The 18,721-nt window shown below is 35.6% G+C and overlaps 1 protein-coding gene across 1 annotated transcript; it reads right to left on the bottom strand.

The window, feature by feature from the left end:
• Positions 1-435: 435 nt before the first annotated feature.
• Positions 436-6,082, bottom strand: LOC126616339 (GBF-interacting protein 1-like). The gene is made up of 9 exons (XM_050284385.1): positions 5,775-6,082; positions 4,389-4,432; positions 4,107-4,212; positions 3,840-3,972; positions 3,114-3,688; positions 2,398-2,665; positions 1,856-2,150; positions 1,300-1,758; positions 436-1,143 (listed from the first exon to the last, which is right to left on the bottom strand). The coding sequence occupies exons 1-9, from the start codon at positions 5,941-5,943 to the stop codon at positions 865-867; spliced, it is 2,328 nt and encodes a 775-aa protein (XP_050140342.1). The 5' UTR covers positions 5,944-6,082; the 3' UTR covers positions 436-864.
• Positions 6,083-18,721: the final 12,639 nt, after the last annotated feature.

Raw genomic sequence — 18,721 nt, 5'->3', positions numbered from 1 at the left:
CCGGGGGAAGAAAATGGTGAAGGAAGTAAAATTCTCTTCCTTCCAATCTCCTCCTAATTAAACGGTTACAATTTAAGATCTTGTGTTTAACTTTTTTATAAAGAAACAAAAGGGGCAAGAGAAGGGAACTAAAAGGGAGAGAATTTCGGAGGAAGAGAATCCGACTCCGAGGAGAAAAGGGACATTCTCTAGTTTCAGAGGGTACATTTACACTAGGGGAATGGGAGTCATTCTTATTTCACATCACTCTTTTGTTTACCAAAGCCGGTGGAATCAAAAATTGGCGCAAGAGCCACCTATAATCCTGAATCACATTCCACACATAACCATTGCTAATTGAGTTACATGAAACTAATCACACTTTTCAGATTTACTTAGGAATTCACTCTCGAAAATTCGTCATTGTAAAAGCGAAAGACGATTGTAAGATGAAAGTAAACAGAGAAGCCAATTCTCAATATACCAATTACAATCGTATAATTCGACATTTTCTCGCTATCATAATAATATACAGGTGAGACAATCAGAAAGGAAAAATGGGTACATCCCACCCACCTCTAAACACTATCATCCTCCTCAGTTTTTCCTACAACATTTTACTAAGTTCCATAAGCTAAAGACTCAATTTTCCCATCAAATTTTACTTTTTGAATTAAAATTTATTAAAAAAAAGGCTAAGAAAAAAGACGACAAAGACGAAAAAGACGATGAAACCTATCTTCTTTCAACTTCAGATGGTCATGATGATATTCCAAAAATTTCTGGGCAGCATTTCATATATACACTCAAAACATGCCACTTGTCAGATATAACCAGTTTAACTTGATCCTCGGAGGATGAATTGTTTGCCAAATGTAAAGGTACCTAATTCCAATTTGTCTGCGTATGTTGAGCCTGGTGATACGGAGCGGACTGGGGTCCTATCGTTTCAGCAGCTCCTGCAACAGCTGGAGACTGTTGTTGCAGAAATGTCGGAGAAGTAATTGTTTGCCCCGGTGGATACATCCCAGGCATGCCACCGTGACCAGCCTGCATAGGTGAGAAGGTGAGGCGCGGCCCCTGAGTAAGGTTGTACATGGAACTCATCTGCAAGCCGGACATATCTTGTCCTGGAGCAGGTATCCAAACAGCTGAGCCTTCTGTCTGCGAAAACATTAAGAGATGACAGGGGGAATAAGTAATATGATGATTGGTCCAATATAATTCATACAGACAACACCCCACATAGATTCATTCAAGCTTTGTTAGCATGCAAGGAAATTAAAAACTTCAAATAAAGATATGGAATCAGAGACCAACCGGCTGTCCAGTTGTGTAGATATGATTTTCCTTCAGTTGAGATGCTCCATGATCCTCATTACCAACCGAGTTTCCAGATGAAACTGTTGGGCCCGAAGCATAACTGCCAGCGGTGGTGATAAATGGACCACCAGATTGAAAACTGTATTGAGTCGGATGTCCAGCATTGGTACCAGGCTTGAGATGCGAAAGAGAATACTTAACACCAGAAGCAGCTGCCCCTGGTGGTGGCGGCTGTGGTAGAAATACATTCCCAGTTGAAGGCTGAGCAAAGCCGCCGTTGTGACTTAAGAATTGCTGCATATGTGGCATATAATATGGAGGGAGATAGTGGCCGTATGGGTAGAAATTAGGGGGATAAGTCTGCCTGTACATAGGAATGGACTGCTGAGAGACAGCTGCCGCGCTTGGCAGTGGTGGAGTTGAGTTCGGGCTAGGCACAGTGGCAGGATTGCCACCCTACAATATGAATTACACAGATCAGAAACATACAATAACAACAACAAAATTGGAAAGTTGCACTTCAAGTACAAATTTACTCTTAGTCGTTACTTACAACAAAGCTCGGAAGGCGGGGTGTTTCATGCGCTGGATTATTGTGTCCTTCCACTTGTAAAAGCTGGCTCCCCAGCATTGACGGAAAGATACCCAGATTATAGCTTGGGGCATTTAAAGCAGTTGGGTTCTGGTAACCTTCTTGTGGCAACTGCAATTCCTGCTTCAGCAGATCAACTTTTGAGTTTGTACTTGAAGATACATTATCCAACGGTGGTAATTTTTCAAGTGCATTAGCTAAAGACACTGGATTTTCAGAAAAATCTCCTTGAGCACGAGAGGATACAATATCATTGCTGCATCCAAAAATAAAAGCCAGATGAGTATAATTTCTTAAGAAAATAATTCCACAGTTTAGAAAGGGTCCTGCTATAGGTAAATATAAATAATTTATGCTATGGAAGATAAACCGTGATCAAAATATTTAGATAAAAAGTCGAACTTATGTTCTCTTATCAATTATCATTAAGCAGAAGACAAAAGCACATACATCATATATCAAACAAGCCAAAACAGACATATACAGAAGCAAAAATCACCAACCTATGAGAAGGTTCTTTAGCAGTATCATCAGTATCCTGGGAAGACTCAACAGCACCCATTGAGAAATTATCACCACCAGTACCCTTATCAGAGTCTACTCTCACTCCAAAAGGAGCATCGATACTTCCAAAGGTCAATACATTTTTCAAAGCTTCAGGCACTTGGATATGATTTGGGAAAGTAACATGTTTTGCAACTGAGATTCTCGAGTCACGAGGCAGTTGAGGAGTAGCTTCAACAGCATTTGTTGCAACCTCCGGTAAGGCCACTGTTTAAGAAACATAAAATAAGTGAACAAACCTGCTAACAAAAGTAATGAAAGATGCTAAGTACCAATAAGGATACCAAACAGATAATAAACATAACGAGCATAGCAATAATTGTGACAACATATACTGAGCACACCCATAAGGATAGCAATAACACATATGATACACCTGCTGATAAAGAAATTGTTGACACAGCACATGCAAGGATACTAATTATGATTGACTAACAAAAGTGAGGGGGAAAGAAGGAAAACTCTCAAGTCTGAAAAAAATTTCCTTCAGTCCAAGGTAAATTGATGCTATAGATAGAGGGGGCCAAAAAACCAATCAAGAGTGTCTGGGGCCTTATGCAAGCATTGCTAGGGCATACATGATGAATGACTTTCAGTGAATGCAGCACATGTGAGAGCATCAAGACAAAATCAACTGACTAACATGTTAAAATACCTTTGGCAGGAAAAGAAGGATTTTGCGACTGTTTATCACCATTAGAAGGCATTTGCGACTGTGTATCACTATTATAAGGCATCAGGGCCATGGAAACACCATGATTTGACGGTAAATTGGGTTGTGAAGGCGTAATACCCCCATTGTTTTCAGCCACCTTGGAATCAATTGAAGTCTTTCCATTTTGCACAGAATTAACAGAGCTTGGGGTGGTTTTTTCACTCTTGGACAACTCCAAACCAACAGCATTACCAGAACCTTTTTTGGTTCCTTGAGTATGATTTGACATAGCAGGATCTGAAGCAGACGGAATGGTTGAAGCAGAGTCTAGTGTGGCAGAAACTGGGGGCTGGTTAGGTATTGACACAGACTTTTCATCATCCAGTGAACCAAAGGTAGGTGTAGATGCTCCAACAGCAGGACAAGGTGCTGCATCCCCTGACTTCTTTGCAACTATAGCTGCAAATCCTTCACGAACATTGTTGTCAACACCCATAGGGGATTTGGGGGAGTCACCATGAGTAGAGTTCCCATTTGGTAGGTTCTTTAGCCCATTTGGTGCGCCGGTTGAAGCTCTGTATAGAGAAATATATATCATAAATTAAGAGGAAAAATAAGACCTAATATTCTTCTCAAGCATGCAGTAGGATTAGGGTTATGGTTAGGACACAAAAGAATTCCTCAAAGATTAAAAAAGCGTAGTATAAAAATTTGAGAAAAGCTTACTTAGTGCCTGGAGCTGCAGCAGTATTTTTTGTTTTCTGAACTGGCTTAACAGGAGAGGACATGGGACCTCTATCTGCAAAGTTATTGGCCCCATTTTCCCTCCGAGCAAAATAATTCCTCCCACCACCGGCATCTGAAAGTTCATTTGTAAAGCAAGAAGTTACATCAAAGATAGAGCAGAAACCCATATCAACAACAATATCATCACAAAATCTAGATAGTAAGATATCACACAGAAAATATGTGTTAAACAGAGCAAAAGTTTACCAGAAGAAAAGTAAGAAGAATAATTCCCTTGGCCACCACCCCTAGAAACTCGCTTCTGTGTGCCTGGTGGCATTTTAGAATCTTCAGATGCTCTGCCCTTCGAGTTCTGTAACAGTAACAGCTCTTACTATAAACCAGCCTAGCTAGCTTCAGATAGTGCATGTACACACAAATGAAAAGACGATAGAAACATAATAACCTTTACTATGCTAAAACAGCATTAACATATAAGCATGCATAACTGGATGTATATATCCTTATAGAAGAACACAAGATATTTACCTCCTTTCTCCGATCTTTTCTGCTTTTGACCTCATGAAAGGTATCTGGGAACACAAACAATATGCTCATTAGTTTCAGGAGTTAAGTAACATTCGGTAGGTGTCTTGTGTGTGAAGCACGAGTGTTATGCATGACAACGCCTAGAAAACAATGATGAGGAAGGACACAAGTAGAGATGGACAAGGCAATCTGTAGACAGTAAGACAACTAAAGGAATGATCCTACTCAGGCAATATGCAGTAAGACAACTAAAGGAGCAATCCGACTCGGACAATATGCATTAAGACAACTAAAGGAGCAATCCAACTCATATTTGTAGATACCAAGTCAAATTCCCTAAAGATATAAATATGCAGTAAGACAACTAAAGGAGCAATCCAACTCATACATGTAGATACGAAGTCAAATTCCCTAAAGATTTATGTGGCCCAAGCTAATCATGAATTCCAAATATTTCAATCGCTTACACCAAACACAAGAATGATTTAAATGCAAACTACTAATCATATAGCAAAGGTCTCAGTTATGTAGTAACTTGTCACCACAAAACTATTTCAGGAAACACGTGTAATATTGACAAAGTAACCAATTTACTATCACATATATGAGTTTACCGATAAGAATGTCCTATCAAAACCAAGGTGAATTATGTGACAAATAATACCACATCTTACTCGAAAATCTATACTTCACACAACTACTATGCAAGATTAAGATACAAAATAAACCAATTAATGAATTCAAACCCATGAGAACCAGAATGTGGAAGCACACGAGCATTCAGATGAGCCAAAAAAAAAGGCAGCAGCATTATGGGAACATTCCTAATGATCAATGCAAAAACATAGACATAACAAAAAGTTATCTTGCACCTTGACAACAATTTTCTTGACAAATAAACATTCTGCAAACAAAATAACATAGTACTTCTCATTGAATTTTTCCAATCCTTGTAAAGGGGAAAGCTAAATTTCTTGTTCTTACATTTCTAGGGTCAATTTCAAATCTTCAGTGCACAAACTAGCACAAACTAGCATAAAAACACAAACTTTAAACACACTCCCACCCCACCCAGTTCCTCAGCAGCCAAACAGAACCAAACATGAAAAACAACAAAGGAAGCTTCTTTTCGACTTTGTAAACGCTCTTCCCCTTCATAAATTTGAAGAAATTAATTTTCAATTTTCTATTTGTATCTTCGATCTTCTCCGAAAACAGAGACGAACCCATTAAAGAAAAATCAAAACCCAGAAGAACGCATCGATCACAGGACAAAAACAAAACAAACCCAATAAAACTCAGCGCCAAAAACACAGAACCCAGAAACCCATCGGCATAAAACCTAATGTAAACACAAAACCCATGCCGAAAAATAGCCCCCTTTACCTAAATACAAGAGCTTTTGCGCGGTCTCGTTGGGATCCATAGAGCACTCCCTGAGCACGGCGTAGATTTCATCGTCGCTATGCTGCTTCCCGGTCATATCCCTTATGTTCTGGATCGTGAGCTTTACATTGTCCGGGATTGAAACCCTAGTCTCCCCACCGCCGCTCATGTTCTGTTTTGCAGACAAGAGAGAAGAGAGAGAGAGAGAGAGAGCGAGGAGAGAGAGAGAAAGAGAGAGTGTTTTATTGGGTGTATTTTGGTGTATTGAGAGAGAGACTTTGGTGTGAGAGAAGAGAGAGAGAGGCAGCTCTAATACTAGGAGGAGGTATTTATAATAAAATCGAAAATAAAATCGAAAATAAAAAATATATTGGTGTGGGAAGGACTTGGGAAATTTATTGTGGGGCTTCGGCTGTACATGGAGAACCTCGGGAGATACGGATTTTGGATTTGTGTGTTGTTTTGCTGGGAAAGAAAGCAAAAGGGCAAAAAGGGTAAGGACTTAGAGAGAGAAAGTGACAGGAAAGAAAGGGCATGACTGGATGAGAGAAAGTGAATGTCTTTACGTTTTTGACCAAGGATTGAGGTGTTATTGGGATTTTGCAGAGATTTCAGTGTGCAGGAAACGCCATATGATTCATTAAGTTTAATAATATAATTGATTGAGAAATTTTTTTATTAATTATATTATTATATGTAATTTATCAAGTCGTGTTTTTGGCACCTTGAAAATTTTCTTGAAGTTTTGGGGGAGGAAGTGAGGAAAGTAGACCTAGTTTGATGTGGGAGATTTACTTGTAGAGGTAGGGTCCCTAGCCCTAATTCTAGATATTAGAATTTTTATGATATTCTTGGATTTTTATCTTTATGTTTTTCTTGTGCATTCTAGATTTGATATAAATGGCTTACTAGTTAAAGGGTTGAATTATCTTAACGACTTATTACATTATCCGTTTTAGCTCACAACGATTGAATGATGTGAATCTCGTAAAAAATTATTGTATCATAGTTGCTCAGGTGTGAGTGGATAACTTAAGCCAATAAAATGCTTTGATGGAGTCTACACTAAAACATATGAGAATTTCAAATGATTTTGAATATTTTGCTTTATGTTGTACAGTTTGGATTCAATATAAATGACAATTAATTAATGCATTGAATTTTATCAACTACATATATTCACATGCCGCAATGTGCGTAAAAACTCACAACCGTTCATTGGTATGAAATTATGAATATATGGAATGACTAATGGAGGTCACAATTATCTATGCGCGTGTGAACAATTATAATAGAAAAATTGCTTAATATATCTACTCAATTAGTGTACTTACTGTATTTTTCATACTCAATTAACATGTATATATATATATATATGATGCAGGTGATGTTTTATTACAGCGAACAAAAATAATCATGCTTATGCATTCTAATGCAAATTCAATTATATTTCTCTTTGATTTTCCTTCCCTTAATAACTAATTATTTAACTTACTAACATTGTCAACGGACTAAAAACGTATATAATAGTGTGGTAAAATTGTTTTTTGTTTGTTTGATTTTACTATTGGTTTTTCCTTTCTTGATGTCGGGCTTAGTAGGCATTTTCTTATTTGATGTAAGCATCCATTGGTTAAATAAATTCATCGGACTTGAGGTTTGAAGTTCGATTTCTGTCTGTTTCAATATTTTACTATTGGTTTTTTCTTTCCTGATGTGGGCCCTAGTAGGCATTTTTTTGAATTTGTTAGTTAGCTATAAATAAGGGGTGCATTTTTGCTCACCCACACTAATTATAGGGTATGCTCACCACCCATTTCAATGCTTGCCATGTGTAATCCACACTAACTCTAATTAAACCTTTTTTTATTTTTTATTTTTGCTTTAATTAATAGAAAAGAGAATCCTACTTTTACTCATTTACTTCCATATATATCATTTCTTTTAAAATATTTTATTAAAACTTAAAACTTACCTTTTTGAATACGAACAGTTTTTCGGCTCTAAGTGATGAACCCTAATTCCAGCCCAATCCCCCCAATTGCTAACCGTGTAATTCTAGCCCTAACCCCCCCCCCCTAATTTAACCCTGCGCATGCATCTTTTGGGTTTTCCATTTGCTATTTTTGTCGGACTAGAAAAAGGTATGCAACTCCCACATTTATTTGCTTTTTAGGATTATTATAGGATGTCAATATATATGCTTTTCTTAGGATTATTATAGGGTGTTAAAATATATGCTTTTTATGATTATTATAGGGTGTCAATATATATGCTTTTTAGGATTATTATAGGGTGTCAATTTAATCCAATGTTAAGTAATTTGATACTTATATAGATGGAACACCAAGATGAAGAGTTTCATACTCCATCTTCTAGTGATGCCAAAGAATCAGTTGATTGTATACACTTAGATTCAGATTCTGAAACCTTTGAAGTCTTGGATCAAAATGAAGAAAAAGGAGAATTTACAAGCAAAGTTGGTGATATTTAGTTAGGGATGACTTTTGATATTGAGGATGATGCATATAATTACTACAATGCATATGGTAGAAGGGTTGGATTTAGCGTGAGAAAGAACAGAGAGAATAAAGACAGGTCAGGTGTGCTAAAGAAAAAACAATTTTGTTGTTCTTGTGAAGGCTTATATATATATATAAAAAAAGAACTCCAAAGAAGAAAAGAAAAGAAATAAGATGTGGCTGCAAGGCAATGCTTAAAATCAAACTTAATTTAGAAAGGAAGTTTGTTGTGACAAATTTTGTTGCTGAACATAGTCATGTTCTTGTTCTGGCATCAAGTTCCCATTTATTGAGGTCACAACGATTAATAGAGCCTTCTCAATCAAAATTGATAGATCAAATGCATTATGCAGGACTACAGCCATCTCAAATCTTCTCATACTTTACCACAGAAGCAGGAGGGTCTCAAAAACTAAACTTTATTCAGTTTGATTGTAACAATTTGATAATGAGAAAGCGCATTGGGGTTTTTAAAAAGGGCGACTCATAATGTTTGCTTGAATATTTTAAGAAAAAGCAAACTGAAGACAAGTCATTTTTCTATTCTCTTCGAACAAACAAGGAGAATGAAATATGTGGTTGTTTTTTCTGTGATGGAAATTCGAGGCGCGATTATACTATATTTGGTGATGTTGTGTGTTTTGATACGACATTTAAAACAAATAAATATAATATGGTGTGTGCCCCAATAGTTGGTATCAATAATCATGGTCAAACCATACTTTTCGGATGTGGTTTGCTAGATGGAGAGACAACAGATGCATGTGAGTGGCTGTTCAAGGCCTTTTTACAAGCCATGGATGGAAAAGCACCAGGAACCATATTTACAGATCAAGCCCAATCAATTGCTGCTGCGATTAGTGAAGTATTTCCTAATTGCCACCACCGACTTTGTTTGTGGCACATATATCAGAATGCTGCGAGGAACTTGAATCATGTTTTTAGTGAGTTTAAATCATTTACACAGGATTTCAAAAGATGCATATATGATCCAGAGACTGTTGAAGAATTTGAATCAATTTGGAATAAGTTACTTGATGATTATGAATTGAGAGGAAATGATTGGCTATAAGGGATATATCTATTACGTGAGAAATGGGCACAAGTTTATGGTCGAGACCACTTTTGTGCAGGTATTACTCTTGACCAATTCCTATTATATTATTTTGTACATATTATTCACAAGTTTCTTTTTCCACTATACTGTGATCAATTTTCATTTTTTTTTCTTAGGTATGACAACAACACAAAGAATTGAAAGCATGAACAAACACGTACATACACAATAATGAACTCAGGAAAACGAGGAATTAATAGAACACTTATGTATGACCTTGCAAATCAAACAGTATTGTGTAGTTGCAAAAAGTTTGAGTTTGAGGGGATTCTTTGTGCACATGCTCTAAAGTTATACTATGATTTAGACTTGTCAAGTATACCATCCAATTATTATTTGAAAAAGATGGAGCAAGGATGCAAAATGTGGTATTGGATTTGATTCTTATGGTGAACTGGCTGCGAGTAATTTAGACTCATCTTCCTTGGTTTAGTATAGCGAGCTATCTAATATAGCACAAAGAATCATAGCAAAAGGTGCAAAAAATAGCCAAAAATGTAGTTTTTTGAAATATGAATTGTTAAAGTTGGAGAAAAAATTGGATAAGCATGCCAATTTTGGAGAACAAGATGATGGAACAAATGATGTAAATTATGTTAAGCATGTGACTGAAGCTGAGAAAAATCTTAAGATCCAAGATCCAAAATCTTAAGATGCCAAGTCAAAACCAATTCAATATGGCACCCATAAGTCAAGTCACACATTTTCCTTATGGATTCCCAATTTTTCCTTGTGTTCAAGGGATTCAAAATCCGCCAGTTCAAGGGATTCAAAATCACCAACTTGGATTTCAAGCTATAAGTCTCATGATGTCCAATTACTCATTTATGTATCCTCGGGTTTGTACCTTCATTGAATGTACCCTATATATATATATATATATATATATATATATAGTGTACTATATTTTTGTTCTCTAGTTTCATAAGTAATTTTTTTCTTTTTATTTATTTGCAGGAAAACATTCAACCAATACCTTTGGGAACCACTCCTCAACTAAAATTTTCAAATCCATCAACATCAAACATTCAACCAATACCTCTGGGAACCACTCTTGAACTGAATTTTTCAAATCCATCAACATCTTAGATCATGTTGTAATAGAATTTAGAGAATTTTTTTTTTTTTTGGAACGACATCCTCTGAAATGGAGAATATTCATCCTACTAGCTTTGTACAATTTTATTTTGATGAGTTTCATTTCAAATAATTGTATTTTGTTGGATATTGATGATGAAGTGAATTGATATAATTCGTATATCCATATAAAGTTAGAATCATATGCAGATGGAAGATCAAGCTCGCATATTTTAATTACCATAAAAATTTGATTAACATATTTTGATTACCATAATCTCCAACTAGTTACAGATCCTATTTATGATAAAAACTCTTTACATGATCATACAATAGTAAAGATCCAAGTCATGGAAGTTTATAGAAAACAACGACTATGAAGGCGTAATCGACATTGGGGTTTTAAGTTTATGTTTATGTTTTTTAAATTGGAATTAGTAGAGTTTCCAAAAAAAAAAAAAAGGAATTAGTTGAGTCTGGAATTAGGGCTAGAATTACACGGTTAGCAATTGGGGGGGGGGGGGTAGGGCTGGAATTAGGGTTTTCATAATAGGGAGAGATCGTGAAGGAGATAAAGCTTTAAGCTTTAGCAGCTCCAGTTACGTCGGTTCATCACTTAGAGCCGAAAAACTGTTTGTATTCAAAAAGGTAAGTTTTAACTTTTAATAAAATATTTAAAATGAAATGATATATATGGAAGTAAATGAGTAAAAGTAGGATTCTCTTTTCTATTAATTAAAGCAAAAATAAAAAATAAAAAAGGTTTAACTAGAGTTAGTGTGGATTACACATGGCAAACATTGGAATGGGTGGTGAGCATACCCTATAGTTAGTGTGGGTGAACAAAAATGCACCCATAAATAAGATTACATGACCAATTAGCAAAACTTTTAATCCTTTTTTATTTGTCGAACTAAATAAAATCCATTCCCAGAAAGAGAGTACAAGATACAGAAGGCCTAAAAGGCAGTTCAAAGTAACCGAGTACAAGCAAAGCTAAAATAAAGAAAATCAAGGGAAAGGCTCACAAGTAGCCGGCCCATAGCAAGAACAATGTAGATCTGGAGTACTATTGCACCTCCATCGCAAAGATAACACCACCATTTAGAAGAAGAACCTACGAAACAACTGGATGAATGGAAAATGGTGATGAGCGGGTCACTGGCGCAAAAAGCATTCCTTAATTTTACTAAAATCGTGCTAAGAGTATTTTAACAACCACCAAACACCAAGCACACCACCGAGGAGAAGCAAAAGAACATTTCATTGTTTTACATAATCATACATAGAGTGTACTAAATATTAGAGAGTCACATTGAGTCCATATGAGAGAGTTTTCAACACAATCGTGGTTCATGGAGCCTTGTGATTTGAAGTGCTACTATTACAAGAATGTGATCGTTGTATCTTGGGAGACATGCGCCGATCAACCATGAGCACCGTAGTGAGGCGTAAACTTGTCTTAAGGACAAAGTGTCCAACACTTGCCTCGACCGTATTTTCTAGGTTTTTCTAATCCATTATATCATGTTCATTTAACATTGGTTACTCCATGCATTATTGTGATATATATAATTGCATGAATTATTTCTTGATTTTTCATGTGATTTAATATAGCAATTAGACCCTATTTTTTCAACAACAAAAAATCAAAAATAAAGGCCAAAGTAAAAAAGTCGGGCATAAACTAAAAGGGGAAGGAGGAGCAGTTGGGGTTGGTAAGGAAGACTCGAAGGGGGTTTTGCCACGGATCTCCACCCAAAGTAGTAGGAGTCGACGGCAAGGAGAGTTAGGGTTTTTGTGCTTTCGGTGAGATATATAAGGGCAAGAAAAAATTGGAGTAATTAGCAAAACTGTTAATCCAACAGTCAATACAATAGCTCAAACAGAGTTGCCTATGAAACTCCTTTGAGTACTGATACAAGGTAATTCTTAAGATCTTTAACCAAAAATTAAAAAAAATTATAATTTGTAAGATCACTCTACTATTAAATTTGTAGAGTAAATTTTGTAAATTAAATGACGTGAAAGTTAATTATTGGATTATTACTTAAATGTTGATAAACGTGCTCATTTTCGATTAGTGACACGTTATTTAGTTTGCAAATTTAGTCTACAAATTTAATCTTTCAAACATTACTCTTTTCGGTTGATAAGACATCCAACGAGAAATGCTAGCTCATTTGAGATTACTTATGAAAGAAACAATAATGTTCCAAAGTATTCTTCACGAGAGGCGCAATAAAAATAGTCATAAATATTAATTGAAAAAAAAAACATTTTTATATGGAAATTTTATTTTTCTCAAGTCTTAAACATAAGTGCAATCGTCACTTAGTATTACGGTCTAGTGGTAAATCTCTTCACTTGTAAGTAAGAGGTATTAAGTTCGATTCTCGCCAAATGCGAGTTTGAATCACATTATTACTAGCTCATTGTGATGCTAAACTCACCCCCTCCTCTTAACGTAGATAATATCACTTGTCAAAAAAAAAAAATCCAACATAAGTGGTAATCTGAGCAATGAGAGGCATATTTCATTATCATCCCTTTACGTTGGTATTGCTGGCTTAGGCCACTACGAGAGCAATTATTGACAATTTTTTACTCCCCAATTGGCAAATTGGATACAATGATTACAGATTGTTTTCCATCCGTTACAGTTCATGCAAAAATTGGCATATTTATCTCTATGAAAAGATATATTATATTTATGTATCTTGACCAATTCACCCTTGGTTACAAAAACTAGAGACTAGATCCTCTTCGGATCTCTGTATTCGGAGTTCAAGGATCTAGAGATCCGGGCCGTTAAAGAGATCGAAAGAGAGGTCCAGACTTTTGATTTGAGTGAGGTAGGACAATGGAATAAACTAATGAGAACTGAGTCTTTGAATCCGTCGACTCCAAACTCAGTTGTCTAGAATGGATCTTAATTCCTAAAACTATATACCCAATTTGGTAGCTTAAAACAAATAGATTGCCTAGGACCCAAGGAGCAACTCTTGATTCAATAGATATATAAATAAATCTATGCTTGTTTTGGCTTGAATTATAGTTTCGGCATGAAATGAGTTAGGGCTTCAAACAAACTATTTTGGGATTGCAACATTAAAAGACCTAAATTTATAAGGGAAGTGTTATTGACACTTCAAAAATGTCATTCTATACCCCTCATAAGTGTATTTTTGTTTCTAAATATAGTAAGTTTGGAGTGCCAATAACAATTCTCATTTATAAATGAAAGATTCTCATGTAAACTTAACAACCAAGTCAAGAAACAAAGTCAGAGAAAATTTAGCGGAAAATGTCTTTTAGCAAAAGATTTCACAAACGTATAACATGCAAGTAGACTAACGTTCAAAGCAAATCATATATTTTTATAGAAGAAGGTACAATATTCGTTAAAATAGCAAAATGAATACGTATGTATGATGATATGATGCATTTACTACATGCTCGATAAAACCTTGCCGGTACGGAATTAAGTATCAATCTTAACTTGCTTAGCTAAAATCCCACTTGATATAGGAACTTTTCTTAGTGCTATTTGATCAAAGATTATTAGACTAATAACGTTACGTTGTTTGATCAAACATTTTTTATTAGATCATGTGTTACTTAATTGGAGCGATTACTAGTTGATTATTTCATTTTCTATCAAGAAAAATAATAATGATTACCCTCCACAAGATCACATGTTTTCATAAAGTGTGATTCCCTTTATTTAATTAATAGTTAATACATAAAAATTAAAGACATGAAAGCCTTGATGATGGAGTGGGCTGAGGAAATCACAATACTTTGAATACATAATAACGGAATTTTTTTATCTAATTGACGGTGCTATTCACACACTATTTTTATCTTTTACACAATTTTCTCGATTTTTAAGCGTCAGATCAAATAAATTGAAAAATATCGAGGACAAGAATGTGTAGAATGTAAAAAAAAATATGTGCGAATAGTACTGTCTTTATTTAATTATTACCAAAAACAAATTACATGCAAAAGTTTATAATATAAAATTACATGCTTAAATTCATTTTAAAACATAACAATACAAACTACTGACATAACTTTATCAAAAGTTGAACTTTCCGTACTCTCTGCCATCTCATTTTTTGCACAATGTTAGCACGATAATTAATGTTAAACTGTGAGATAGCAGAGAGTTCATGGAAACTCTCACTTTTAATTAGTGTACTTGGGACATTTTCAATTCATCATAAATTAACATATACATATAGTACAAATGACACTTTATCGTAGTGACGAAAAATAATTATGTCGATACATCCTAACGTGAGTTCAATTCTCATTGATTCCTCTCCTCTTAATGACTAATTATTTCACCCACTAACGTTATCATTACGCTGAAACAACATATATAAATAGTGTGGCAAAATGGTTTTGTACCAATGCATTTTCCATGATAGATAAATGTTTTTTCTTTGGTTTGTTTTTACTATTCTTATTTTTTTATAAATGATAGGATAATTTATAATAATATTTTTGTTTTGTTTTTACTATTGGTTTTTTCTTTCTTGATATAGGCCCTTCGTAGGCTTTTTCTTATTTGACGTAGGCCTCAGTTGCTTAAAAGAAATTCATCAATGTACTTGAGTTGAATCCTGCTCATCAAAATTTGTTTGTACAACAAACAACACAAAACCGACATGGGGAGATGGGGCAAAAGAAATTTGATATACATCACATATATTATTACATCCCGCACCTAATTTTACTCCCTGAGATCTAAAATGAGAAAAATGCCCCTGGTGGGATATGTTGACTTAGTAGTTAGTACACATTTGACCTATTTATTAGGCTATCTTCAATCGAGCCGGTTAAATGGTTATAAGCCAAAACATAACTCGTTTTGACATAAAACTCATCTCTAATGTAGGGTTGGGCCCAAAAAAATTGGGACCCACCAAACCATAATATAGCCAAATGACCAGAGGGTTGGCCAAACATAGCCAACTAGCCCTGAAAGTTGGGGGCAGCTATGCTGCTAGCTGACGTCATGTAGTCTTTTTTTTTTTTAAAAGACGAAATGTAAGGAAATTTTTTTAAAATTATAATTTTTTCCTATAAATATCTAAAGTCATTTCAACATCATTTCTCACATCATTTTCACCCTTCCATACTATCTTACCTCATTTTAATGTTTAAGTTGTTAACATGCAAGTAAAATTAAAATATTTAATAATATGAAACTTAAACAAAATAAAACTTAAAACAACATTTAGCATTAACGAATAAAATTAAAGAACAAACTTAAAATAATAAATTATTGAGGGAGTTAAAAAATAGCCTCCCTTTGGTTGGAAATTGTGTATAGATATAGTCTGACACTGTTCATGAAAAAAACATTTTCTTGTAAGGCTATAATTTGAACAGGGGTTAGAGATGATCTTAAGTATAGAATTATAGTACTCGCTATTACGAACGAGTATGCGCAAGTGAAAGAGAATTGGACTTAGAATAAAATGTTTACGCGTCCCTAAATGCCAGGGTATTTTCGTAAAATTATATCCATTTCCGGAGAATTCTATTGGTTGTTTGGGCTCAATGGGCGCGATGGGTCGCTCCATGTGACGGATGGCTCAAAGTAATTTCGACGGCGCGTGGGATGAAAGATCAAAACGAGGAGTTGGAGTGGTCATCAGGGATAACGATGGGATATTCATTGCAGGCCTGGCGGGACAACTCGAGCTGGTATCCTCTCCCTTGCCCGTTGAAATGTTGGCAGCAAGAAGGGCAGTAACCCTCTGTCGAGATAAGTTTCCAGGAGGTGCGAAGTAATCATTTTTGAAGGTGATGCTTGCACATCTGTGGCTGCTTTACAGAGACAATAGGGGGATTGCTCTGACATGTGATCCATTATCAATGGCGTTCGTAATTTTTTGCAATATTTTCCTCGGTCCAAATTATCCCACGTTCGTCGCGAAGCTAATTACGTCTCGCATCGCCTTGCTCGTGCGGGATTGGGGTGTGCCATGGAGAAGACTTGGTTCGAGGAACCACCGGACTCAATCTTGGATGCGCTCATGGAAGATAGTACTAAGTAGTTCTTACTTGATTGTACTTTTGGAGGATCGTTCGTTTCTTCAATTTTGTGGGGACACACACTCTTTTTCTCTTTGCTTGGGTTAAAATCCTCATCAAGGTTTATTGAGGCTCATTATGCACCGTATCCTTCTAGTTTGTCTGTTGTTTCTTCTTCGGTAAATATTGTTCATTTTCAATAATATAAAAAAAAGAATAGTAATGAAAAATGTTTGAAAACTTTGAGTTTGAACGATAAAAACAAAATAAATGGTAAAATGAATAGTACAAGGTTTGACTTTTTAGTGTAAAAATATGATTTTTCGTTAAATGAACAGTACCACGAACTTTTCGTTAAAACTCATTAAAAAAAGGGTATTCAAGTTAGTCCAAGTTCAAGTAAAGGTTATGAATAAATAGGGTTAGTTGGTGAATGCTGGGACTCTTTTCTAGTGACTTAAAATAGAGTAGGGGTCTTCTCTTTGTCCTATTTATAATAGTGCATGCTGGTGGCTCGGCACTTTGCCCTTTAAGTACGTAAGCAAACTTTCCTCTTTTGGAACATGTGTTAGTGAAATGTAATTAGGATTTAATAATTTCCTTTCAACTCGCGTCTCTATTTCTTTTCTCCCAAGCCAACTACACTATTTTCCTTCAAGTTTCAATTGTAATTAGGATATAATCTTGGTATTAATTAATTTGAGGGAAAGGAGAGGGTTGACACTAATTCAGAGTTATGAAAAATTAATCCTCGTATATAAATTATCCATTTACGTTCTTATTTATAATTTCATATTGGTTTCACAACAATCCTTTTAGGAAATATGTGGAATTTGTAGGAATAGAGTAATGTGAAAATTTGGTTAGACATGCAAGTTTGGATGAAAAACCGACAAATTTATTATAAGAAGAAAATATTGAAAATTCTACAATGCGGGGGTACATTGGATTACATGATCTGCTTCTTTCGACTAAAATATTTCAAGCCAACATTAAGCATTCAGGGGCAGGACCCCGTTTAAAAAGTTCGCTCCAAGAAAAATGCCTCACTCCGCCCACAAATTTCTCTGTATGCTTGGGCATTGTAAATGAGACAAAGTCTCTAAAAGAGCTCGACATGGATTAAAACTAGAGCATCGCTGCGGGAGAGGTAGCTTGAACACGGATAACTTTCACATCGAGGATACTCAAGAGAAATAGTTATGGGCAATTGTAAGGCCTAAAACACCACCTCTCCGGAGTAATAATAGTGTACACTCACTCCCTGGGGGCTAGACCTGGTGTGAATAGAAGGTCAAGTCCTTCCCCACGGGGGATTGATCTAATCAGGTGGTTCCCGGTGTGATCGAAACAACCAATCTGCACTCCAGACAGATTGATCCACTTCGGAGCACGAACTTAACCAGTTGTCTCTACCAAGGTACATTACCCTCTTGCCCACGTGAAGAGGAGAGAAAAAGAAGAAAAGAGAGAGATTTGAAGTGAGGAGAGGAGGGAGTAAAAGAAAGAAGTGAGTTTAAGTTTAAAAACTCTTAAAAATTCACTTTTTATGTTTTTAGAGAATATACTATATTTTTTAGCTAGTCTTTAGTTCAGTTTTTTAAAATAGTCATACCAAACAAGTTTTTAAGGCCTAAACATTAAAAATTGTCTTTGAGTTTAAAAATTGTCATCGAAAGAAATAGAACCCCAAATTGCTTCATCTTATTAACCATTAATTTCTATTTCTATCACAAACTGACATGAAGTTTTCAGGTTATTCAATGGGTTCTCATATCGACGTGACAAATCTTGACAAATAAGAACACGCACGGACACGACTAGAACACGGCAATATAATAAATATGAAGTGGCCAACACAAGCATTACAAACCCCCATTGCCACCATATAAATATATCATAAACAATTCCACATTGTAATCAAAATATGCTTCATGCGTATCCCTATACGCATAATTAACAAAACTAGAACATGTTTTATATGCACACCTCACTCAAGCAATCGGGTATCTCCTCGGAGACGAAAGAAAATGCTCCGCGGGGTCACTTCGAAAGAGAGAGAAACTCAAGAGAGGAGGCGCCGCGGCGGATCAGAGAGAAAGAGGACTGACTGTGTCCAGACTCCAGGTCGTCAAATTTGGAAAGGATCATCTCTAGATACCTTCCACCTCATCATC

The sequence above is a fragment of the Malus sylvestris genome, chromosome 3 (assembly GCF_916048215.2).
Source record: "Malus sylvestris chromosome 3, drMalSylv7.2, whole genome shotgun sequence".
Lineage (NCBI taxonomy): Eukaryota > Viridiplantae > Streptophyta > Magnoliopsida > Rosales > Rosaceae > Malus > Malus sylvestris.
The sequence above is the reverse complement of the archived record's forward strand: the minus strand, read 5'-3'. Positions and strand labels throughout refer to the sequence as shown.

What these genes read in the sequence shown, in the direction of transcription:
- LOC126616339 (XM_050284385.1), bottom strand. Translation starts at nt 5,943, where the DNA reads ATGAGCGGCGGTGGGGAGACTAGGGTTTCAATCCCGGACAATGTAAAG. An exon ending in CCCGCCTTCCGAGCTTTGTT is followed by an intron (nt 1,759 to 1,855) that starts GTAAGTAACGAC and finishes TTCATATTGTAG; the next exon opens with GGTGGCAATCCTGCCACTGT. An exon ending in TCTACACAACTGGACAGCCG is followed by an intron (nt 1,144 to 1,299) that starts GTTGGTCTCTGA and finishes ATGTTTTCGCAG; the next exon opens with ACAGAAGGCTCAGCTGTTTG.